General features: G+C 45.8%; 1 protein-coding gene across 2 annotated transcripts in view; it reads left to right on the top strand.

Annotated features, from left to right (window-relative positions):
- Positions 1–22216, top strand: part of LOC130361233 (cytochrome P450 2C14-like) — an 84848-nt gene that overhangs the window by 27545 nt on the left and 35087 nt on the right. For both annotated transcript variants that reach the window (XM_056563985.1, XM_056563986.1), the window contains exon 2: positions 19960–20147. In XM_056563985.1, the coding sequence (XP_056419960.1) occupies positions 19974–20147 (174 nt within the window). In that variant the 5' untranslated portion in view covers positions 19960–19973. The remainder of the gene's footprint in view (positions 1–19959; positions 20148–22216) is intronic.

Genomic DNA, 22216 nt, shown 5'->3' with positions numbered 1-22216 from the left:
CCACTCTTCTTGCACCATGGGGGCTTTGTTAATGCACATGGCCTTTAATTCCAGACACATTCTCTGTCCAAATGCCCAATGGTGTTTCTTCTCTTCTGAGCCCTGTAGTTCGCCAGCAGAGCACTTGACATCCACCTATGGGGTATTTCCATACTCAGAAGTAATGGTGTTACAAATTATGGGGGGGGGGGTCATATTACCCCTTGTGAAAATGAAAAAATTGGGATAACACCAGCATTTAAGTGAAAAAATACAACATTTTCATTTTCACATCCAACTTTAACGAAGATTCTTCAAACACCTGTGGGGTGTTAAGGCTCACTATACCCCTTGTTACGTTCCGTGAGGGGTTCAGTTTCGAAAATGGGGTCACGTGGGTGTTTTTTTTTTTGTGCGTGTTTGTCAGAACCGCTGTAACGATCAGCTACCCCTGTGCAAATCACCTCAAATGTACACGGCGGTCTCAATCCTGAGCCATGTTGTGCGCTCGCAGAGCATTTTACGCTCATTTATGGGATATTTCTGTGCTCAGAAGAAATTGCGTTACAAATTTTGGGGTTCTTTTTTTTTCCTTTTCATTTTCACAAGAGGTAAAAGTATGGGGCAACACCAGCAAGTTAGTGTAATTTTTTTTTTTTTACAATTACATGCTGGAGTAGACCCCAACTTTTCCTTTTCATAAGGGGTAAAAGGAGAAAGCCCCCCAAAATTTGTTAGGCAATTTCTTCCAAGTACAGAAATACCCCATATGTGGCCCTAAACTGTTGCCTTGAAATGCAGCAAGGCTCCGAAGTGAGAGAGCGCCATGCGCATTTGAGGTCTAAATAAGGGATTTGCATAGGGACAGACCTGAATGCAAGAATTAGACTTGCCTCAGATACCAAAATTACCCTAAAGTAGTGTTTCCCAAACAGGGTGCCTCCAGCTGTTGCAAAGCTCCCAGCATGCCTGGACAGTCAATGGCTGTCTGGCAATAATGTTTCTTCACAACAGCTGGGGGCTCCGTTTTGGAAATAGTGTTGTACGAGACTTTTAGAGCTGCGGCGGAAAATTTGCTGCAGCGATAAACTCGCTGTAAACCCCCCGCCCATGTGAATGTACCCTGTACATTCACATGGGGGGAAAACCTCCAGCTGTTGCAAAACTACCACTACCAGCATGCCCTTTGGGTGTCCGTGCATGCTGGGGGGTTGTAGTTATCCAACAGCTGGTGGCACACTGGTTCCGAAACACTAAGTTAAGTAACAAACTCTGTGTTTTGCAACTAGTGTGCCTTCAGCTGTTGCAAAAACTACGACTCTCAGCATGCAGTGATAGCTGAAGGGCATGCTGGGACTTTGGCTGTCTGTGCATGCTGGGGGTTGTAGCTTGCAACATCTGGAAGGGCTACAGTTTGGACACCACTGCACAGTGGTCTCCGGTACCTGCCACAATCTACCCCCCCCCCCCCCCCCGTCCCTATTTTCCGGGTCACCAGAGATCCGATCAGCCCGGAATTGCCATGAACCCCGCATGTCCCTTGTCATTGGTCAGTCACTTACTGACTGGCCAATGACAACGATCAGCAGCAGGGGACCATTCTGATTTGTCCCCAGCTGCATAGTAACATCCATCAGATGTTCAGAACAGCTGCGATGACGTTTCTATCACCGTGCCAACAGGTTAAGGTCTCTATTGACTCTTATGGGAAATATATATGAGAAAATGGGCTCCTACTGTAAATTAAAAAGAGAAATTCTATGACCGTATTAACCCCTGTTTGCCTAATGGCATACCTGGTCAAGATTGCAATCTGATTAACCAAGTACAGTATGTCACAAAGAGGACACGAACATGGAGCAGTGCCGGTGTCATTGACCGTGGGAGCCGGATGTGACATATTGCCAGGTTTCTGCCGCTAATGTAAGGACTGGAGCTGTGCTCCCATCCTGACAGTTAAAACTGTTGTCCACTATTAGAAAAACAGCACCACTCCTGTCTACAGGTTGTGTCTGTTATTGCAGCTCGGCTCTATTGCAGTGAATAAGACTGAGTTGCAGTACTACACGTGACCTGTGGACAGGAGTGGTGCTGTTTTTGCAAACAATAAAGCAGCGTTTTTCTAATACTGGACAATCCCTTTAACTCTATAGATGCTGTGGTTAGGGAAAACATATCTTGAGATTAGTAATAGATTTGTAGGGGTATCTACTAACCCGTGTATGTGATCTCCCAAACTAAATATAGTAAAGAGGGGGGGGGGGGGGGGAGGTGCATATAAAACTTAGCTTTTAATAATAGTAATTAAGAAATATAATGCATGTGATACAGTATTGTTGTTTGTAGCACTCAGATGAGAGGTGCACAAACCAAATAGACGCCTTTATCTTGAGGCACTTTTTCCTGGTGACATTTTTTCCTGTCAACACTTTTTAAAATGGGATATCTGAAAAAAAAACTAATAATTTAAATTAATTTCTACCATCACATTATTTCTTTGAAATGCTTGAAGCGTTAAAAAGATCATTTTAAATACTATGGAATGGGACACAGTTTTTAAAATGTGGGTGATTTGTTGGGGGGGAGGGGGGGAGGGGATGGGGTGTTTTTAACATGCAGGGCATACAATAAAAGCTAAAATAATTTTTAAATGATATAAAAGAAACATTTTATAACCAATCCTTTAAGGTGCCAGGTTCACACCATATGTTTATTGCAAGGTGCGGTAATAGATAAAATTTTATCCTTAACGCGTTTCAGGGTTCTTTTGCCATATATCGCACGACCCTTTCTTCAGTAGGAACAAAAGTATTACACCTCCGCTTGGCAAGACGTTCGGGTGAGCTGGTCCGGGCCATCTGTGCTGCAGGACCGTCCGGTGAGGAGGGATAGTCGTTCCGGGCTGTCCATCTTCACCGGGGGCTTCTTCTCCACGCTTTGGGCCCGGAATAATGATGTTGCCTTGATGACAACGCACAGGGACGTTGTGTCCTTGTGCGTCGTCGTCAAGGCAACATCACCATTCCGGGGCCGGGCGCGGAGAAGAGGCCCCCCCCGGTGTAGATGGACAGTCCGGAACGACTATCCCTCCCCACTGGACGGTCCTGCAGCACAGATGGACCGGACCAGCTCACCCGAACGTCCCGCCGAGCGGAGGCGAGTACAAAACTAAAGGGGGGGGGGGGGGGGGATGGGTGGCTGGATGATGACGAAGGCCCGGGCAGTGGTCTTCAACCTGTCTTCAACCTGCGGACCTCCAGATGTTTCAAAACATCCGATGGCTGTCCGGGCATGCTGGGAGTTGTAGTTTTGGAACATTTGGAGGTCCGCAGGGTGAAGACCACTGTTAAATCAGACATTGACAAGCGGTGATGATGAAGAGGGTGTTGTGGGATGATGACAGGGTAATGATGGAGGGGGATGATGAAGGGGGATGATGACAGGGTAATGATAAAGGGGGGATGATGACAGAGTAATGATGAAGGGGGGGATGATGACAGATGATGATGAAGGGGGGATGATGACAGGGTGATGATGATGAGGGTGTTAATGACGGGGGTCTGGATGATGACAGGGGGGGATTATGTATTTCCCACCCTAGGCTTATACTCGAGTCAATAACTTTTCCTGGGTTTTTGTGGTGAAATTAGGAGCCTCAGCTTATATTCGGTTATTACCACCTAAAGATACTCATGCCAGATTAAAAAAAATAGGTCTCCAGGGTTAAGGCAAAACCTGTCAGCGATGGTCAGGGGTCAAAGTACAATGTTGTAGACCGAGGTGTGTCTTTTAATGTTCTATAGCAGCTGAGGCATTTATTATGTTGCTTGGCGGCGGCTCAGATATGTATCATGAGGTTCTGCAGCAGATAAGGTGTTCATGAACCACTAAAGATTAGCAAACAACCAAGCGGGATATAAAGAGAATTTCATACAGCAAATGGTTAAAGGAGTACTCTGGTGGAGATTTTTTTTATTTTTTATTAAATGATGGCAGAAAGTTATACAGATTTGTAAAATATTTCTATATAAAAATCTTAATCATTCCAGTACTTATCAGCTGCTGTATACTACAGAGGAAGTTTTGTAGTTCTTTCCAGTCTGACCACAGTGCTCTCTGCTGACACCTCTGTCCATGTTAGGAACTGTCCAGAGCCGGAGAGATTCGCTATGGGGATTTGCTCCTGCTCTGGACGGTTCCTGACATGGACAGAGGTATCAGCAAAGTGCACTGTGGTCAGACAGAAAATAACTACACAACTTCCTCTGGAGCATACATCAGCTGATAAATACTGGAAGAATTAAGATTTTTATAAAGAAGTAATATACAAAACTGTATAACTTTCTGTCGTTACTGCCCGTCATTAAAGGGGTACTCTGGTGGAAAACATTATTTTTCAAATCAACTGGTTCCAGAAAGTTGAACAGATTTGTAAATTACTTCTATTAGAAAATCTTAATCCTTCCAGTACTTATTAGCTGCTGTATACTACAGAGAAAGTTGTGTAGTTCTTTCCAGTCTGACCACACTGCTCTCTGCTGACACCTCTGTCCATGTCAGGACCTGTCCAGAGTAGAAGCAAATCTGCATAGCAAACCTCTCCTGCTCTGGACAGTTCCTGACACAGACAGAGGTGTCAGCAGAGAGCACTGTGATCAGACAGAAAAGTATAACTCAACTTCCTCTGTAGCATACAGCAGCTGATAAGTACTGGAAGGATTAAGATTTATTAATAGGAGTAATTTACAAGCCATATTCTGCAGCCAGTTAATATGAACAAAATAGTTTTTCTACCCGAGTACCCTTTAACCCATTGGACTACGTGATCAATGTTGATCCTGACATCTAAAGGAAGAAAATACAGGTGTCAGTATGTTAGTGGTTCTCATTGGAACTCTGCTGTGTGATCATGGGGGTCAGATGAGTTAAATTGGTATCGGCGGTCACCTTACCAAGGCTGTATCAGTAGTGCGCCAATCTCACTGTTTAATGTTATGCAGTAGCAAAGCATTGAACAGTAAATGCCATCTAATGATTGCATATAATATCCCCCTATGGGGACTTACAAAATGTAAAATAAAATAAAACATTTTAAAATTATATAAATGCCTCTTCCCCCAATAAAAATCCAAATGACCACCCTTTTCCTATTATACAAAGGAAAAAAAAGATAAATTTATTAGGTATGACTGTATGCTGAATTGTTCAAGCTATTAAAATATAATATAAAAAGGAAATATAAAGGGATATGGATACCGCTCTCACCAGCTCCGGACACCTCCTGCACCTGTGCTGCGGACTGCTGGCACCGCCTCCGGCAACTCCTTATACTTGAAAGAACTCCGTCCGGCACCAAGGTATGAGGTAAAAAAGGCTTGTCTTTATTTATTCCACGGCAGGATACATACAGACAAAGATGTCTGACGCGTTTCGCCCTTTGCAGGGCTTAATCGTAGACTAATACATCTTATAACAAACACGATTAAAATACTGAGCGGTCCGGTCACATGACCTACCGCATCATCACATTAAAATTGCATGGAAAAACTGGATACCTGGATAATACATGGATCACACCCTATTTTAGGAAAACCTGAGGTGGCTCTCTACGGGCTAATTCACACCATCCTATTTGGCTGTTACTCCTGTGTGCGAATTTTATCCTAAATTTATACCGATATGGCTGTAAGCCTGACTAATTTGATAATCCCAAATATTAAATACAATTAGTATGAAACAGAAGGGCCATCTATAAAAATTGTATCGCTTATAGGAATGGTAGAAACGACGAAATGACTAATACTATCTGAGATCTGGCGTAAGGCTATACGGTATTTCTGAGATAGTGCCAAACTCACTCTTATTTTTATTTATTATTTTTACTTTTATTTTATTTGAATTTTCTGTTATTCTAAATATTAAAGCCTGTAATGATTTTACTGATAGAAATGAATTCTACATATATTCCTCACACAGGATAGAGATGTGGATGAATTTAGGTAGTGCTTAGTACATATTATTTTATTCTTGTATATAAAAGTATTTATCAATCATGGGAAACTAGATAATAACGTTGGCTATAACCATATATACCTATAATTTTATAGTTGCTAATGTATATTCTTCCTGATTTCATGATTATATACCGTATTTATCGGGGTATACCACGCACCGGCCTATAACACGCACCCTCATTTTACCACGGATATTTGGGTAAAAAAAGTTTTTTACCCAAATATCCATGAAAAAATGAGGGTGCGTGTGTGCGCGTGTATACCCCGATATACCCCCAGGAAAGGCAGGGGGAGAGAGGCCGTCGCTGCCCGCTTCTCTCCCCCTGCCTTTCCTGGGGTCTAGAGCGCTGCTGTCGGCCCTTTTCACCCCCTGGTTATCGGCGCCGCTGCCCGTTCTGTCCCCCTGACTATCGGTGCCGGCGCCGATAGCCAGGGAGAGAGAAGCGGCGCCGACAGCCAGGGGGAGAGAAGGGGCAGCGGCACCCATTGCCGGCGCCGCTACCCCGTTGCCTCCCCCCATCCCCGGTGGCATAATTACCTGAGTCCGGTCCGCGCTGCTCCGCTGCTCCAGGCCTCCGTCGTGCGTCCCCGGCGTCATTGCTATGCGCTGAACGGCGCGGCGCTCTGACGTCATGCGCCGCGCCGTGCATAGCAATGACGCCGGGGACGCACGACGGAGGCCTGGAGCAGCGGAGCAGCGCGGACCGGACTCAGGTAATTATGCCACCGGGGATGGGGGGAGGCAACGGGGCAGCGGCGCCGGCAATGGGTGCCGCTGCCCCTTCTCTCCCCCTGGCTGTCGGCGCCGCTTCTCTCTCCCTGGCTATCGGCGCCGGCACCGATAGTCAGGGGGACAGAACGGGCAGCGGCGCCGATAACCAGGGGGTGAAAAGGGCCGACAGCAGCGCTCTAAACCCCAGGAAAGGCAGGGGGAGAGAAGCGGGCAGCGACGGCCTCTCTCCCCCTGCCTTTCCTGGGGGTGTATCGGCGTATAACACGCACACAGACTTTAGGCTATAAATTTTAGCCTAAAAAGTGCGTGTTATACGCCGATAAATACGGTATATACTTTACTATATTCATATTTTATTTATATTTTTATTTTTAATATTATTATTACATTGTAACTTAAGTTTTTATTTTATTATATTTTTGTTAATATTTTTATTGTTATTATGATTTTAGTTTTGTTACTATTATTAATACATCACTCTAGTTGTTAGTGTTTCACCAAATATTATGCGCTATAATGGTTATCTTTTATTACCTATTATTTTATTTTAATTTTACTTTTGTTATTATTATTATCTTTTTTAATATAATTATAGCAAGACTCTTCTTTTTATATTGGTGAATAGCATAGTTAATAGGTATTATTTCGTTATATATTATTAATTTATTTCATTATATTTATTTGTAAACGGCAATACTCTAACAGATGCAGGCCAATTTTTTACATGTATAACCAATATGAATGGGACGATATATTTCACGGACAGGTAATTATCAAATCTAGTCTCTTATTCAGATCTTGCGTATGTCTAGTTGCTAATAGAAACATCCAAAATGTTTCCCGATTATATAGCCGTCTCCTTAAATCACCTCCCCTAGCTCCTAGTTGTATTTTTTCCACTCCTGTGACCCTCAAAAAGTTATCGTCCCCTGCGTGTACTTCTCTAAAGTGTTTAGAAAGCATGGACACACTGGATACATTGTTTTTGATGTCGGCCACATGTTTACGAAACCTTGTTTTTAGGGTGTTGCCTGTACAACCTGTATATTGGATCCTACAGGCAATACAAGTGGCCACATATACGATCAATTTTGAATTACAATTAATGTAATCTTTAATTTTATATACTTTACCTGTGCAACATGATATTATTTTGTTTGTTTGTTTGTTCTATAAAGTTGCAGGTAATGCATCTAGTGTGTCCACACTTCCAACACCCTGTTGTTTCCAGCCATGTTCCCCTATTTTTCTTGGGGTTGGATTGGCTTGTAAACAAACTAGGTGACAATGAGGATCCCAACGTAGGGCCTCTACGGGATACTGATGTAATACCATCTTGTACTATGTTTTTCAAAATGGGGTCTATTTCTAGTACCGGGACATATTTATTAATTATACTTCTTATTTGATTGAATTGTACACTATAGGGCGTAACAAAATAAGGTTTTCTTGTACCATCACTTCTATTTTTGGATGAAATTCTACTACCTTCTCTATTTGAATATGTTGTTAACACATCTCGATCCAATTTGTCAATTCTATCCATTGAGTCTAGGAGTACTTTATCATTATAACCCCTCTCCTTAAACCTATCAACTGTTTCCTTTTTTACTTGTTCGAACCTCATCTTGTCCGAACAGTTCCTTTTGGTACGACAGAGTTCCCCAAATGGAATATTGTTAATCACATGTCTTGGGTGGCATGATGATGCCAATAATACAGAATTCGTTGCAGTGTCCTTTCTATAAGGGTATACTTCTATTTTACTCTCCTTACTGGTTAATGTTATATCTAAGAAATTCACCGACGACTTGCTGAAGTGTGAGGTGAATCTGAGGTTTAGATTATTATCACTAATGTACTGCACAAATTCGCAAAACCGCTCCTCAGTGCCTTTCCAAATAATCAGCAAGTCGTCGATGAATCTTCCTATCCAGTGGATTTCTCCAAAAAAGGGGCTATCCGAATTAAATATGAATTTCTGTTCCCAAAAAAAAAAAAAAAAAAAAAAAGGAAATATAGATTAGATAGTTTATATAAATGTGCAGCTTATTATATGCCAAAAATCTTCACTGTGGCTAAGGTTATAGCAGTCTTTACCCTTGGGAGTTAAAGGGGTACTCCAGTGCTTAGACATCTTATCCCCTATCCAAAGGATAGGGGATAAGATTCCTGATCGCGGGAATGCCGCCGCTGGAGACCCCCGTGATCTTGCACGCGGCACCCCGTTTGTAATCAGTCCCCGGAGCGTGTTCGCTCCGGGACTGATTACTGGCGACTACAGGGCGGGCGGCGTGTGACATTCTGCTCCTCAATGCAAGCCTACGGGAGGGGGCGTGACAGCTATCGCGCCCCCTCCCGTAGGCTTGCATTGAGGGGCGGAGCGTGATGTCACACGGAGGCGGGGGCGTGACGTCACACGCCGCCCGCCCTGTAGTCGCCGGTAATCAGTCCCAGAGCGAACAGGCTTCGGGGACTGATTACAAACGGGGTGCCGCGTGCAAGATCACGGGGGTCCCCAGCGGCGGGACTCCCGCGATCAGGCATCTTATCCCCTGTCCTTTGGATATGGGATAAGATGTCTAAGCACCGGAGTACCCCTTTAAAGGGGTACTCCGGTGGAAACTTTTTTTTTTTTTTTTTTTTTAAATCAACTGGTGCCAGAAAGTTAAATAGATTTGTAAATTAGAAACAAAACTTTTTGCCCGAACCTTCTAGGTGAGTATGGGTGTATTATATTTGAGTTTAAAATTATAGAATAGATTACTGGGTCGTGCTTCAATAATAATGAAATATATTTATTAAAATGACAATATATAAAAGGTTACTCCTCACAGGGCCCGTGTGTGGAGAACACATAAAATACAGGCAATAGATAATAAAAGTACATGAAATAGGCATATAATTATACCACTGGCATAAATGTGTGGTTTCTTGTGTGCAACAAGCAAATGCCGATGTGGAATAAGCAGATACCTATTGCACAAGACAAGCCATAGGCAGAGCCTAAATAATACAATACTCAAGTGGCTAATATATAGATGTGTCCTTTTTGTAATACTAGACAGTTTGTAGCAATTTAAATATGTTACCGGTCTTTTGTGACAACTCGGGCAGTTCGCACTAGATAGGTATTGTTATAACAGTGCCTGGGTGGTTTATCGCGCTGAGTCCTCTGTGCGGCGGTCCCAGATGATGATGAAAAAATAGCCTAGCATCATCATCTGGGACCGCCGCACAGAGGACTCAGCGCGATAAACCACCCAGGCACTGTTATAACAATACCTATCCAGTGCGAACTGCCCGAGTTGTCACAAAAGACCGGTAACATATTTAAATTGCTACAAACTGTCTAGTATTACAAAAAGGACACATCTATATATTAGCCACTTAAGTATTGTATTATTTAGGCTCTGCCTATGGCTTGTCTTGTGCAATAGGTAACTGCTTATCCAACATAGGCATTTGCTTGTTGCACACAAGAAACCACACATTTATGCTAGTGGTATAATTATATGCCTATTTCATGTACTTTTATTATCTATTGGCTGTATTTTATGTGTTCTCCACACACGGGCCCTGTGAGGAGTAACCTTTTATATATTGTCATTTTAATAAATACCGTATTTATCGGGGTATACCACGAACCGGCCTATAACACGCACCCTCATTTTACCAAGGATATTTGGGTAAAAAAAGTTTTTCACCCAAATATCCATGGTAAAAGGGTGCATGTGTGCGCGTGTGCGCGTGTATACCCCGATACACCCCCAGGAAAGGCAGGGGGAGAGAGGCCGTCGCTGCCCGCTTCTCTCCCCCTGCCTTTCCTGGGGTCTAGAGCGCTGCTGCCGGCCCTTCTCTCCCCCTGGCTATCGGCGCCGCTGCCCGTTCCGTCCCCCTGACTATCGGTGACGGCGCCCCATTGCCGGCGCCGATAGCCAGGGGGAGAGAAGGGGCAGCGGCACCCATTGCCGGCGCCGCTGCCCCGTTGCCTCCCCCCATCCCCGGTGGCATAATTACCTGGGTCGGGTCCGCGCTGCTGCAGGCCTCCGGCGTGCATCCCCTGCGTCGTTGCTATGCACGGTGCAGCGCACTGACCTCATGCGCCGCACCGTGCAGCGCATAGCAACGACGAAGGGGACGCACGCCGGAGGCCTGCAGCAGCGCAGACCCGACCCAGGTAATTATGCCACCGGGGATGGGGGAAGGCAGCGGCGTCGGCAATGGGTGCCGCTGCCCCTTCTCTCCCCCTTGCTGTCGGTGCCGCTTCTCTCCCCCTGGCTATCGGTGCCGGCAATGGGGCGCCGGCACCGATAGTCAGGGGGACAGAACGGGCAGCGGCGCCGATAACCAGGGGGTGAGAAGGGCCGGCAGCAGCGCTCTAGACCCCAGGAAAGGCAGGGGTAGAGAAGCGGGCAGCGACGGCCTCTCTCCCCCTGCCTTTCCTGGGGGTGTATCGGCGTATAACACGCGCATAGACTTTAGGCTAAAAATTTTAGCCTAAAAAGTGCGTGTTATACGCCGATAAATACGGTATATTTCATTATTATTGAAGCACGACCCAGTAATCTATTCTATAATTTTAAACTCAAATATAATATACCCATACTCACCTAGAAGGTCCGGGCAAAAGGTTTTGTTTCTGGTCTTCCTTTTTTTTTTTTTTTGCAACTAAGGTATAGTTGCATGCCCTAGTCTGACCTCGGTGTGTATTATTAATTGTGAGCTGCACATACACACTTTTTTTCCCCCAGATTTGTAAATGACTTCTATTAAAAAATCTTTACCCTTCCAGTACTTTTTATGCTACAGAGAAATTCTTTTATTTTTGAATTTATTTTTTGTCTTGTCCACAGTGCTCTCTGCTGACACTCTTTTTATTAGAAAAATACAAAACTTATCCAATACAAAAACACAAAACAAGCTTAACCAGCTATAACATAAATCAAAAACAAAACCCTGCCTAACTGGCCAGCCCAGCTTTCAAAAACACAACTAAAATATGCCCACTTACCTAACCAAATGATCCAAACAACACACTAACACGCATAAAGAAAAGGGGGAAAAAAAGCACAACTTGGCTTATCAAAATATAAACATACATTTTAGCACTACCCGGCCATAACTCAAAACCATCCATACTTGGGAAACACACAACAAGAAATCAAAACAGAAAACATGACAAGCACACCACTGCAAAATAAAAAACTTAAACATGAGAGATACTTCTCTGCTCTATAAAACAAACCTGGTCCGACTGCCATAATTATAAAAGCTATATAATACAAAACATTATAATACAAAACAATAGATATAAAACAATAGATATAAAACACACTATAGATACAAAAACACATATATACATACAATATGCACTGCAGCTCTTTTCCCCCCCCCCCCTATATACACCTACTAAAACTGTCCCCTCACCCACACCACCCCTCCTGTACATGGGTCAGAGTCCATACTGTTTACTGTTGAGCGGCATAGTCCATATTCGAATTTGCGAATATATGGACGAATATTCATCATATATTCTCTAAATTCACATATTCGTAATATCCGCGTTTTATTTTCGCATATGCGAAAATTTGCATATGTGAAAATTGCATATTCGTAAATTAGCATATTAAAAATTAACATATGCTAATATGCGAATATTTGCATATGGTAATTTTCGCATATGCGGAAATTTGCACGCCAGTCTCACACAGTAGTATCACCACACAAGCTGGAAGCAGAGAGGGATGATCACTGTGATGTGAACGGTGAAAAAAAAAAATTTAACAATATTCGTAATTGTGAATATATAGTGCTATATTCGCAAATATTTGCGAATATGCAACATTTGTGAATAAAATTTGCATTGCGAATATTCGCGAGCAACACTAGTACAGTTCTCAAAGTCAGTCCTCAACTGACCCATGTCAGGTCCCCATATGAAACAAAACACCACCACCCACAAATACACCCTCCCCACCTAACACTCCTCCCAACCAACTTATACTGAAACTTCTACACACACACTGAACCACTACCCACTTTAGGCCCAAGTTTGGTTGCCTGTAAGCCCTTCATACCATATCAGCTTAAAACAAAACAAAAAGCTAGCGTGCACATGCATTAGCCCACCAGCAGGAAGAAGGATGGCAGACTTGATACATTCAAAATGATTTTAAACTCTTACCCTAACTCCCCCTACAATTCTCCCTAATTCTATCCCTCCATTAAAGCTAACCCTGTACTCACCCTATCTCTTTTACTATAACAGTGGCCCTAACCAAAATAAAGGTACTCTACCCAAAAGGTCTAGTGCCTAGGGCACATCAAAAGAAAAACCTCTCCACAGGAGAGAAGCCCTACTGGTACCAAGACCGCGATACTCCAAAGATCTGATCTTCCCGAGGTCACCGGTGATATTCCTACAGACCTCCACCACGGAGAGGATTTTCTGTTGGGTTGACACTAAACACTGTGCGTTCCACGTGTAGTACCTAACCACTAAGCTAACTAAGAATAAAGGGCCCCGGTCTCGGCCACCCAAGATCTCAAATGCCCCATAAGCCCATTCCTGATAGGTAAGGCTGGCAAGCTGACTCCAGCCGATGGAAGCGCCCACCCGGTTGTAGACCCCTATATTAAAGGGACAATGAAGCAGGAAGTGGTCCATGCTTTCCAGTGTGTCCCCACACTCTTCTAGGGGACATCCCCAGTCATCAGAGTTCCTGTACTTCAGGTTGTCCCTTACATATAGCTTTCCCTGAAAGCAGCGCCAGGCCAAGTCCCAAAGCTTCTGGGGGATCCTTTTCATGTTTAAAAGGTGCAACCCCATCTTCAGATCCCAACCTGGGCAACCTGTTTATCAAGGAACTGCTTTGACCCCACTCCCAGACCCCACCGACGTATCACATTCAGAGTTGGGGTAGCATAAGCCGGAAGATATCCATGGGGCGTACGGTGGTCCTTCACTCATCCTCCTGTCTCCCATTCCTGGAAGAAAGGCCGAAACCATTCCCTGCAGGAGAGTACCACGGAGGAGCCCTCTCTTTCCAGAGGTTTGAGATGTTGGCTTTCAAAAAGGTGTTCGTTAAGAACACCACAGGGTTTACCATAGATAAACCCCCTAGTCTCCTCGTGCGGTACATAACCTTCCTCTTGACTAGGTTCATCCTGTTCCCCCATAACAGTTGGAAAACAGGCTGTAGATCCTAGTGTAGTAAGCCTCTGGCAAAATACATACACTGCCCAGATAGATAAATAAGGGGAGCAGGTACGATTTGATCAGGTGCACCCTTTCCCTGAGGGTCATAGACCAACCCATCCACTGGTCCAACCTCTGAGCGGCATCCTGGAGCTTACCATCCCAGTTTTTGGCGGGATAATCATCCTGGCCGAATGTGATGCCCAAAACTTTTGCTGATTCTTGGGGCCCTGGAAGGGTGTCCGGGAGATCAAACGTGGGATCCCCTCCTCCCAGCCAGAGACTCTCACACTTATCCCAGTTGATCTTAGACCCAGATGCCTCCAAGTAGTGGTCCACCTCTGACATCACCACATCGACCTCCTCTCTCAAGGACACGAAAATGGTGACAACCAGCTCCGCCAGACTCATCCCGACTCCCACCAACGGACCACAATCTACCCTCCGGACGAAGGGATCGATCGCAAACACGTATAAAAGCGAGCTCAAAGGACAACCCTGATGGACTCCGGACCCCACCACAATAGAGCGGCCAGACCAACCATTCACCAGCGGGAAACTCTGCCCCTGCATACAAGATCTTAAGCCAATTAACAAAAGTACTCGCTAAGCCATATCTCAGGAGGACGGACCAGAGATACTCGTGGTTCACCCGATCAAACACCTTTGCCTGATCCAGGGACAGCAAGTACCCCTTCCAGAAACCCGCACTACTCCACTCCACTGCCTCCCTGACACTAAGGACAGCACTTAAGGTGCTTCAGCCTGGAACAGAGCAGTGCTGGGCCCCCGAAAGGAACCGGGTGCAAACTTCACCAGCCTATTAAACAGTATCTTAGCCAGAAGCTTCCTGTCCGTATTGGGAAGAGCTATAGGCCTCCAATTCTCAATACGGCTAGGATCTTTACCCTTTTTGACAGAAGAATCAGGCTGACCTCCTCATTGACTTCGGCAGAGTGCCCGAGGAGAGACACTCATTGAATACCTCAGTCAAGAGGGGAGCTAAAGACTCCTTAAAGGTCCTGTACTGCCCGGACCTGGCGACTTCTTAGGTGCAAGCCCCTCGATCGCCAGTCTCACTTCCTCTTCCCTGATTTCTTCTGCCAAAACATCAAGAGAGGGGTCTACCCCTGGCTCAGGAATGGTTTCAGCCAGGATAGCAGACATCCTATCTCGATCTAGATCCTTCCTTCCCAAGAGGTGTGAGTAGAAGGATCTGACTACCTCCAAGATCCCTGATCTGGACCGATTCAGAGATCCTGTACAATCAATCAGTCCTGAAATTACTTTTCTACTCACTGACATCTTACAGTTTCTGTAAGGGTCGGGCGAGCGGTACTTCCCGAAATCCCTCTCAAAAACCAAACATGCATGCCTATCGTACTGACACCTCATCAGCAAGGATTTCACTCTGGAGATATCCTCTCGGCTACCTCCAGTCGAGACGAGAAGCTCGAGTTTCCTCCACAGACCCTGATACAAGCGGCACCTTTTCAGGGACCTGAGGCTCGAGAACTGGCGGAAGAACCCCGCAACCCGCTTCTTGAATATCTCCAACCACTCCAGCTTATTACTACAAAGACCCAGTAAAGGTGCCTGACTCTGAAGAAAATCCTCAAAGGACTGTCTTATCTCCGCTTCCTGCAGGAGGGACAATTCAGCTTCCAATAACCTTTTCCCATCCGGGGGGGGGGGGGTCTCTGAAACATTCAAGGAAAAAAAAATCATACAGTGATCGGAGAACTCCACCTCAACCACGGACACTGCGGAGAACACGCCTTCCTCCTTTAAATAAAACCTATCAATCCTAGACCTGCAAATACCTTGATGAAGGGTGAAACCCGCGTGGCCTGAGGGGCTCTGGATGTGGGCGTCCTCTAGGCGAGCTTCTCTAGCTATGCTAATCAGCGCCACACTATCGCAAGTCAGCGGACCATTGGAGCCTCTCCTATCTTGGAACCTCGTGACCTTATTGAAGTCCCCTCCAAAGATCACTTGCCAACTCGTAAAAAGAAAGTGTTTAATCCTCATAAAGAGATCTTTAGGGCCCGCTTAATTTACGGGACGTAGATGTTAATGAGCCGGAGCTCTTGTCCCTTGAAGACATCTAAGATCAGGCACCTCCCCATTTCTAATTCAATAACCCGTCGGCATTCAACAGGAGCAGTAAAAAAGGACCGCCACTCCACTATACGGCTCAGCTGCAAGAGACCAGTGGGAGGGACCGCGCCTCCACTCTCTTCTGGCTTTTACCAGAGAGGCAAGATCTGACAACCTGGTCTCTTGTAAAAAGAAAATGTTGGCTTCAACGCGGCCGAGAATCTAGCCGTACCAGACTTTATGCTGGCACAATTAATAGATGCCAGCGACAATGGGGTGAGTTCCACCATACAAGGTGATTAACCCCTTAACAACAAAGGACGTATATTTACGTCCTCCGCCGGCTCCCACGATATGCCGCGGGGTCACGCAGTGACCCCGCGTAATATCGGGTCGGTCCCGCCAGCTATCAATGGCCTGGACCCAATCGCGGTGATGCCCTGTATTATGCCCTGTATTAACCCTTCAGAATCGGCGATCAAAGCTAACCGCTGCGTCTGAAGTGAAAGTATCCCGGCTGCTCAGTTGGGCTGTTCGGGACAGCCGCGGTGAAATCGCGGCATCCCGAAAAGCTTAATGGACACCGAGAGGACCCTTACCTGCCTCCTCAGTGTCCGATCAGCGAATGACTGCTCCGTGCCTGAGATCCAGGCAGGAGCAGTCAAGCGCCGATAACACTGATCACAGGCATGTTAATACACGCCAGTGATCTGTGTAAAAGATCAGTGTGTGCTGTGTTATAGGTCCCTATGGGAGCTATAACACTGCAAAAAAAAGTTTAAAAAAAAGTGTTAATAAAGGTAATTTAACCCCTTCCCTAATAAAAGTTTGAATCGCCCCCCTTTTCCCATAAAAAAAATAAAACCGTGTAAATAAAAATAAACATGTGGTATTGGCGCGTGCGTAAATGTCCGAACTATAAAAATATATTGTTAATTAAACTGCACAGTCAATGGTCCAAAAAATCTTATTTTTGGAGACTTTTTATACCATTAAAAAATGAATAATAAGTGATCATAATGTCCGATCAAAACAAAAAAGGTACTGATAAAAACTTATAGGGGTCAGAAGAGGACATTTTTAAACGTATACATTTTCCTGCATGTAGTTATGATTTTTTCCAGGTAAGGAGGAAAAAACGAAAGTGCAAAAACTGAAAAACCCTGCGTCCTTAAGGGGTTAAATTAGATGTCCTCACCCTTTTACTTTTTCTTTCCCTTCTTTTTTGACCCCTCATCCCCCGAAGAAGACGAGAGGGCAGGACCACTCTTGGCTCTTTTTTTTTACTCATATTCATATTGTACCCATCTCCCTCCGGCCCTGGTCTAGCCCTGCCCTCTGAGGAAGGTGCCTCAACAGGACAGGGCCCAGTTCCTCCCAGAGGCTCTTTATCCCTAGGCACCTCGCCCTCACCTTCCCCCTCCAAGGAGGGGGAGGAGATGGTATCGAGGACGAGGTAGCGGTTTGACAGGTCAATCAGAGGGGGGCAGTCAGGCTTCCGTTTTGGACCTGGCCCGTAGTACCAGGAGCTTCAGAGGGCTCTGACCTCTTCTTTCTCTCTTTCCTTTTCCTTTTTGGGCCTCACCCCACTCTCCTCATCCACACTTTCATAGTGGGAGGAATCGGAAGGGTCGGCCATATTGCCTTCCTCTCTGCACAGCCTCCTGATCTCCTCATCCAGCACATTCTCCTCCAGGGCTTCAGTGGCTACAGGATCAGATTCAGGAGTAGGGGCTGGAGCTACCCCCATCACCTGGGCACTCTCCAGCTCCCTACTCCTCCGATTTTCCTCCCGCCTTAGTTTGGCGGGGCCCTTTTTCCTCCTCACTAGCCCTGTTGCTCAACCATCCCTGCCCGTACCATCCCCAGCCGAGGTAACTTCACAGCGGCTGCTGCATGGGTGAAGGCGTAAGGACAATGGCTGAAAGGGTGTTCGAGGACACAACACAGGTGGCATCGGATCTGCCACCTGGATCTATCATGTCCAAGGAAGGCGGCTGACAGAATGTGGGCAACCATACTCCCTGAACGCTTGAGTTTGACAGAAAACTTCCAGGCCCCAGACCAGATCCCGTGCTCATCAAAGTTTTTCTTGGGCATGTCCGTCACATCTCCATACCGTCCAAGCCAGGTCATGATGTCATAACAAGAAAGTGACCAGTTACGGGTCAAAACGGTCACTTTCTTGACAGAGCTCTGATGGGAAATCGCCTTTACGGCTCATTCTTCGCCACTTCATAGTTCGACCAGAAGAGTTCAAGACCCTCTGGCGGAACGAAACTGACATCAAACTCAGATGAACCGTAGGGTTGAATCAGGGCAAAGAGGTCACTCGCCCTGAATTCCATATGAAGGAGGAGCTCAACCACTTTAGCACGAGGTGGGCACGCATCCTCGCCCCTCCAAATCAGACGGACCACATTCCTACGGTTATTATCCTGCCCGGATGTCGGGAAGGACCAGACAACCTCCCCATTCCGCTCTCGGAAAGCCCCCACACCGTGCCTCTCTATCCAGAAAGACAAGTCAACCTCACCCCTTCCCTCTACCTGGATCGACCTGTCACCCCTGCGTAGAGCCTCCACACGGTACTGTTGCAAATGGCCCCCAGGGCCGGACAGAGACGGGGACCCCCCCTGAACCCCTGGCAGCGACATTAGCATAGCTCCTAGGAGCAGTCACTACCGGGGGGGCAGCCGGACCAGACCAAGAACCACCATTCACACCACTACTCCCATCATCTTTTTCTCCATCCATACCAGACTTCCCATTCATACTACTACCACTCCCACCAACATTCACTCCACTGACTCTCCCACATACACTCCTCTCATCCACAACACTACACCCATCATTCACACATCTTGTACCATTAATATCCTGCCTAACACATTCTGGGCTGGCTGGGACTTGTAGTACTGCCGGTTTTAATATTATCTTCTGAGCCATCTTAACTGCTGGTGGGGTCGATGTTAATGACTTTCCCTCTATGGGAGATGTTACTTCCTGAGTCTGGGGCTGTCCCTCTGAGCGCACCCTAGCTCCTCCCACAATGCCAGCGCTAGAATTGCCCGACCACAAGGGCTCTGCAGCTGATCCTGGCACCTGGACACTGGTTGAACTTGACTCCTTGGGCCCTCTCTCAGCCCACATCTCTATGATTTTTCTCCTTGCCTTCCCTCCACCAGGCAACCGTTGCCTGGGGAGCAGAGCATGCATTGCTGCAGACTCTGCTAGATCTCCTTCCTCCGGCCGGAACAATGGCTGTTGCTGTTTTCTCTCCACCAACCCCCCCCCCCCCCCCCCCCCGCCAGCCTGGAAGAACGGGAATTTGAGGCCTGAGGCTCCATGCAGGGAGGCTCTCCCTAGGAGGTGGCCACACTCCTGGGAAGGCTGATGGATCACCTCAGTCTCTGGAGTACAAAAGAGGGACACACCCATACGCTTCACACACTGCTCCTGACTGCTGCGTTCCACAGGATGTGCTCTCTGCTGACACCTCTGTCCGTGTCAGGAACTGTCCAGAGCAGGAGAAAATCCTCATAGCAAACCTATGCTACTCTGGACAGTTCCTGACACGGACAGGTGGCTGCAGAAAGCACTGTGGACAAGACAGAAAAGAAATTCAAAAATAAAAGAATTTCTTCTGTAGCATACAACTGCTAATAAGTACTGAAAGGATAAATATTTTTTGTATAGAAGTAATTTACAAATCTGTATAACTTTCTGGCCCTAGTTCATTGAAAAAAAAGTTTTCCACCGGAGTACCCCTTTAATCGATACTCTGCAAAGTCGATTAAGTTTTAGATGCATTTTGGCAATAAACAATTGTTGCAAAACAGGTAATTATAAAATGTAGATTATTATATTAATTTCATTTAAAATATGTGTGGACAAGAATCACTCATGTCCTGTCTTTTCTCACTCCACAGAGCTCACATTCACCATGGACCTGGTCACGGTCCTCTTGGCCATCATGGTCATCTTATTTTTGGCCAAAGCTTTTATGAACCAGAAATATGGAAATTACAAAAACTTCCCACCTGGACCAACACCTTTACCGATCATCGGAAATATCCTTACAATCGACTTGTCAAATCCCCATAAAACATTCATGGAGGTAATACAGAAATCCTCTAATAATATAAAGCAATGGTGCACAAACTTGTCTGTTCCCAGAGCCCATTGTAACATTTTACCACTTCCAGGGGCCACATAACTTATTGGCATTCTTATTTGGTGCAACCTTGGCATATCAAAAGTTCATGCAATAAATGTGTGAAAGGTGGGAGTCCCAGAAGTGTCCATTGCACTTGAAAAGTTTTCAGACCCTTTCACTATTTTCATATTTTGTGGCCTTGTACAAATTTATTTATTTTTTAAAAACAAATACTTCTGAAAGATGCACCCCATCTATGTAAAGTATCATAGCTGACAATGCAAATCAGAGCAAAAATTAAATGGGTACTCAACCGCTCAGCGTTTAGGACAAACTGTCCCGAACGCTGGAGCCGGCGCCGGAAGCTCGTGAAGTCATAGCCCCGCCCCATCATGGTGTCATGCCCCACCCCTCAATGCAAGTCTATGGGAGGGGGTGTGACAGCCGTCACATCCCCTCCCATAGACTTGCATTGAGGGGGCGGGGTGTCACTATGACATCACAAGCTCCCAGTGCTGGCTTCAGTGTTCGGAACAGTTTGTCCTAAACTCTGAGCGGCGGAGTACCCCTTTAAGCCGTGAGTGGGAAAACTGTTTGTAGAGCTCAAAGACAGAATCTTGATAAGTCTATGAAGAAATTTCTAAGTTCCTTAGAGCACAGTGGCATAATTTCTAGATGGAAGAAGTCTGGAACAGCCAGAGCCTTTCCTAGAATTGGCGGTCTCACCAAACTAAGTAATTGGGGAATTAGAGTGTTGGTAAGAGAGGTACCGATGAACCCAATGGTAACTCTGGCTGGGCTTCAAAGATCCTGTGTGCAGATGGGGGAAACTTTCAGAAGGTCAACCATCACTGCAGCCTCCACAATCTGGGCCTTATGGCAAAGTAATCAGAAAGAAGCCTCTCCTCAGTATAAGACACAGGAAAGCCACTTGGAGTTTGCAAAATAACACTGTGAAAAACAGATTCTCTGTCCTGATTTAAATCTAAATTGAACATTCTAGCCTCAATTCTGAGTATCATGTCTGGAGGAAACCAGGCACTGCCCATCACCTGCCCAATACCATCCCTACAGTGGTCATGGTGGGGGAAGCATCATGTCTGGAGGAAACCAGGGACTGCCCATCACCTGCCCAATACAATCTCTACAGTGATCATGGTGGGGGCAACATCATGTCTGGAGGAAACCAGGCACTGCCCATCACCTGCCCAATACCATCTCTACAGTGATCATGGTGGGGGCAGTATCATGTCTGGGGGAAACCAGGCACTGCTCATCACCTTCCCAATACCATCCCTACAGTGATCATGGTGGGGGCAGCATCATGTCTGGAGGAAACCAGGCACTGCCCATCACCTGCCCAATACCATCCCTACAGTGATCATGGTGGGGGCAGTATCATGTCTGGGGGAAACCAGGCACTGCTCATCACCTTCCCAATACCATCCCTACAGTGAAGCATGGTGGGGACAGCATCATGCTGCGTCCACAGGGAGACTGGTTAGATTCGGCAAAGATTTGTAGCATTCTGTTGTCACATTGTCATTTTGGGATATTGGGGGACATTTATCAAAACCTGTCCAGAGGAAAAGTAGTTGAGTTGCCCATAGCAACCAATCAGATTGCTTCTTTTATTTTTAAGAGGCCTTTTCAAAAGTGAAAATGGAGCCATTAAAAGTTAACTGGTCCTGCAAAAAACAAACCCTCATACAGCCTTATTTAATGAAAAAAATATATATAAAATAAAAAAAATATATTATATATTCATAGACATATTTAATGAAAAATATATATTATATGGCTTTTAACCCCTTAACGACGCAGGACGTATATTTACGTCCTGCGCCGGCTCCCGCGATATGAAGCGGGATCGCGCCGCGATCCCGCATCATATCGCGTCGGTCCCGGCGCTAATCAACGGCCGGGACCCGCGGCTAATACCACACATCGCCGATCGCGGCGATGTGCGGTATTAACCCTTTAGAAGCTGCGGTCAAAGCTGACCGCCGCTTCTAAAGTGAAAGTGAAAG

The sequence above is a fragment of the Hyla sarda genome, chromosome 3 (assembly GCF_029499605.1).
Source record: "Hyla sarda isolate aHylSar1 chromosome 3, aHylSar1.hap1, whole genome shotgun sequence".
NCBI classification, from domain to species: domain Eukaryota; kingdom Metazoa; phylum Chordata; class Amphibia; order Anura; family Hylidae; genus Hyla; species Hyla sarda.
This window is presented reverse-complemented; position numbering and strand designations above follow the sequence as displayed.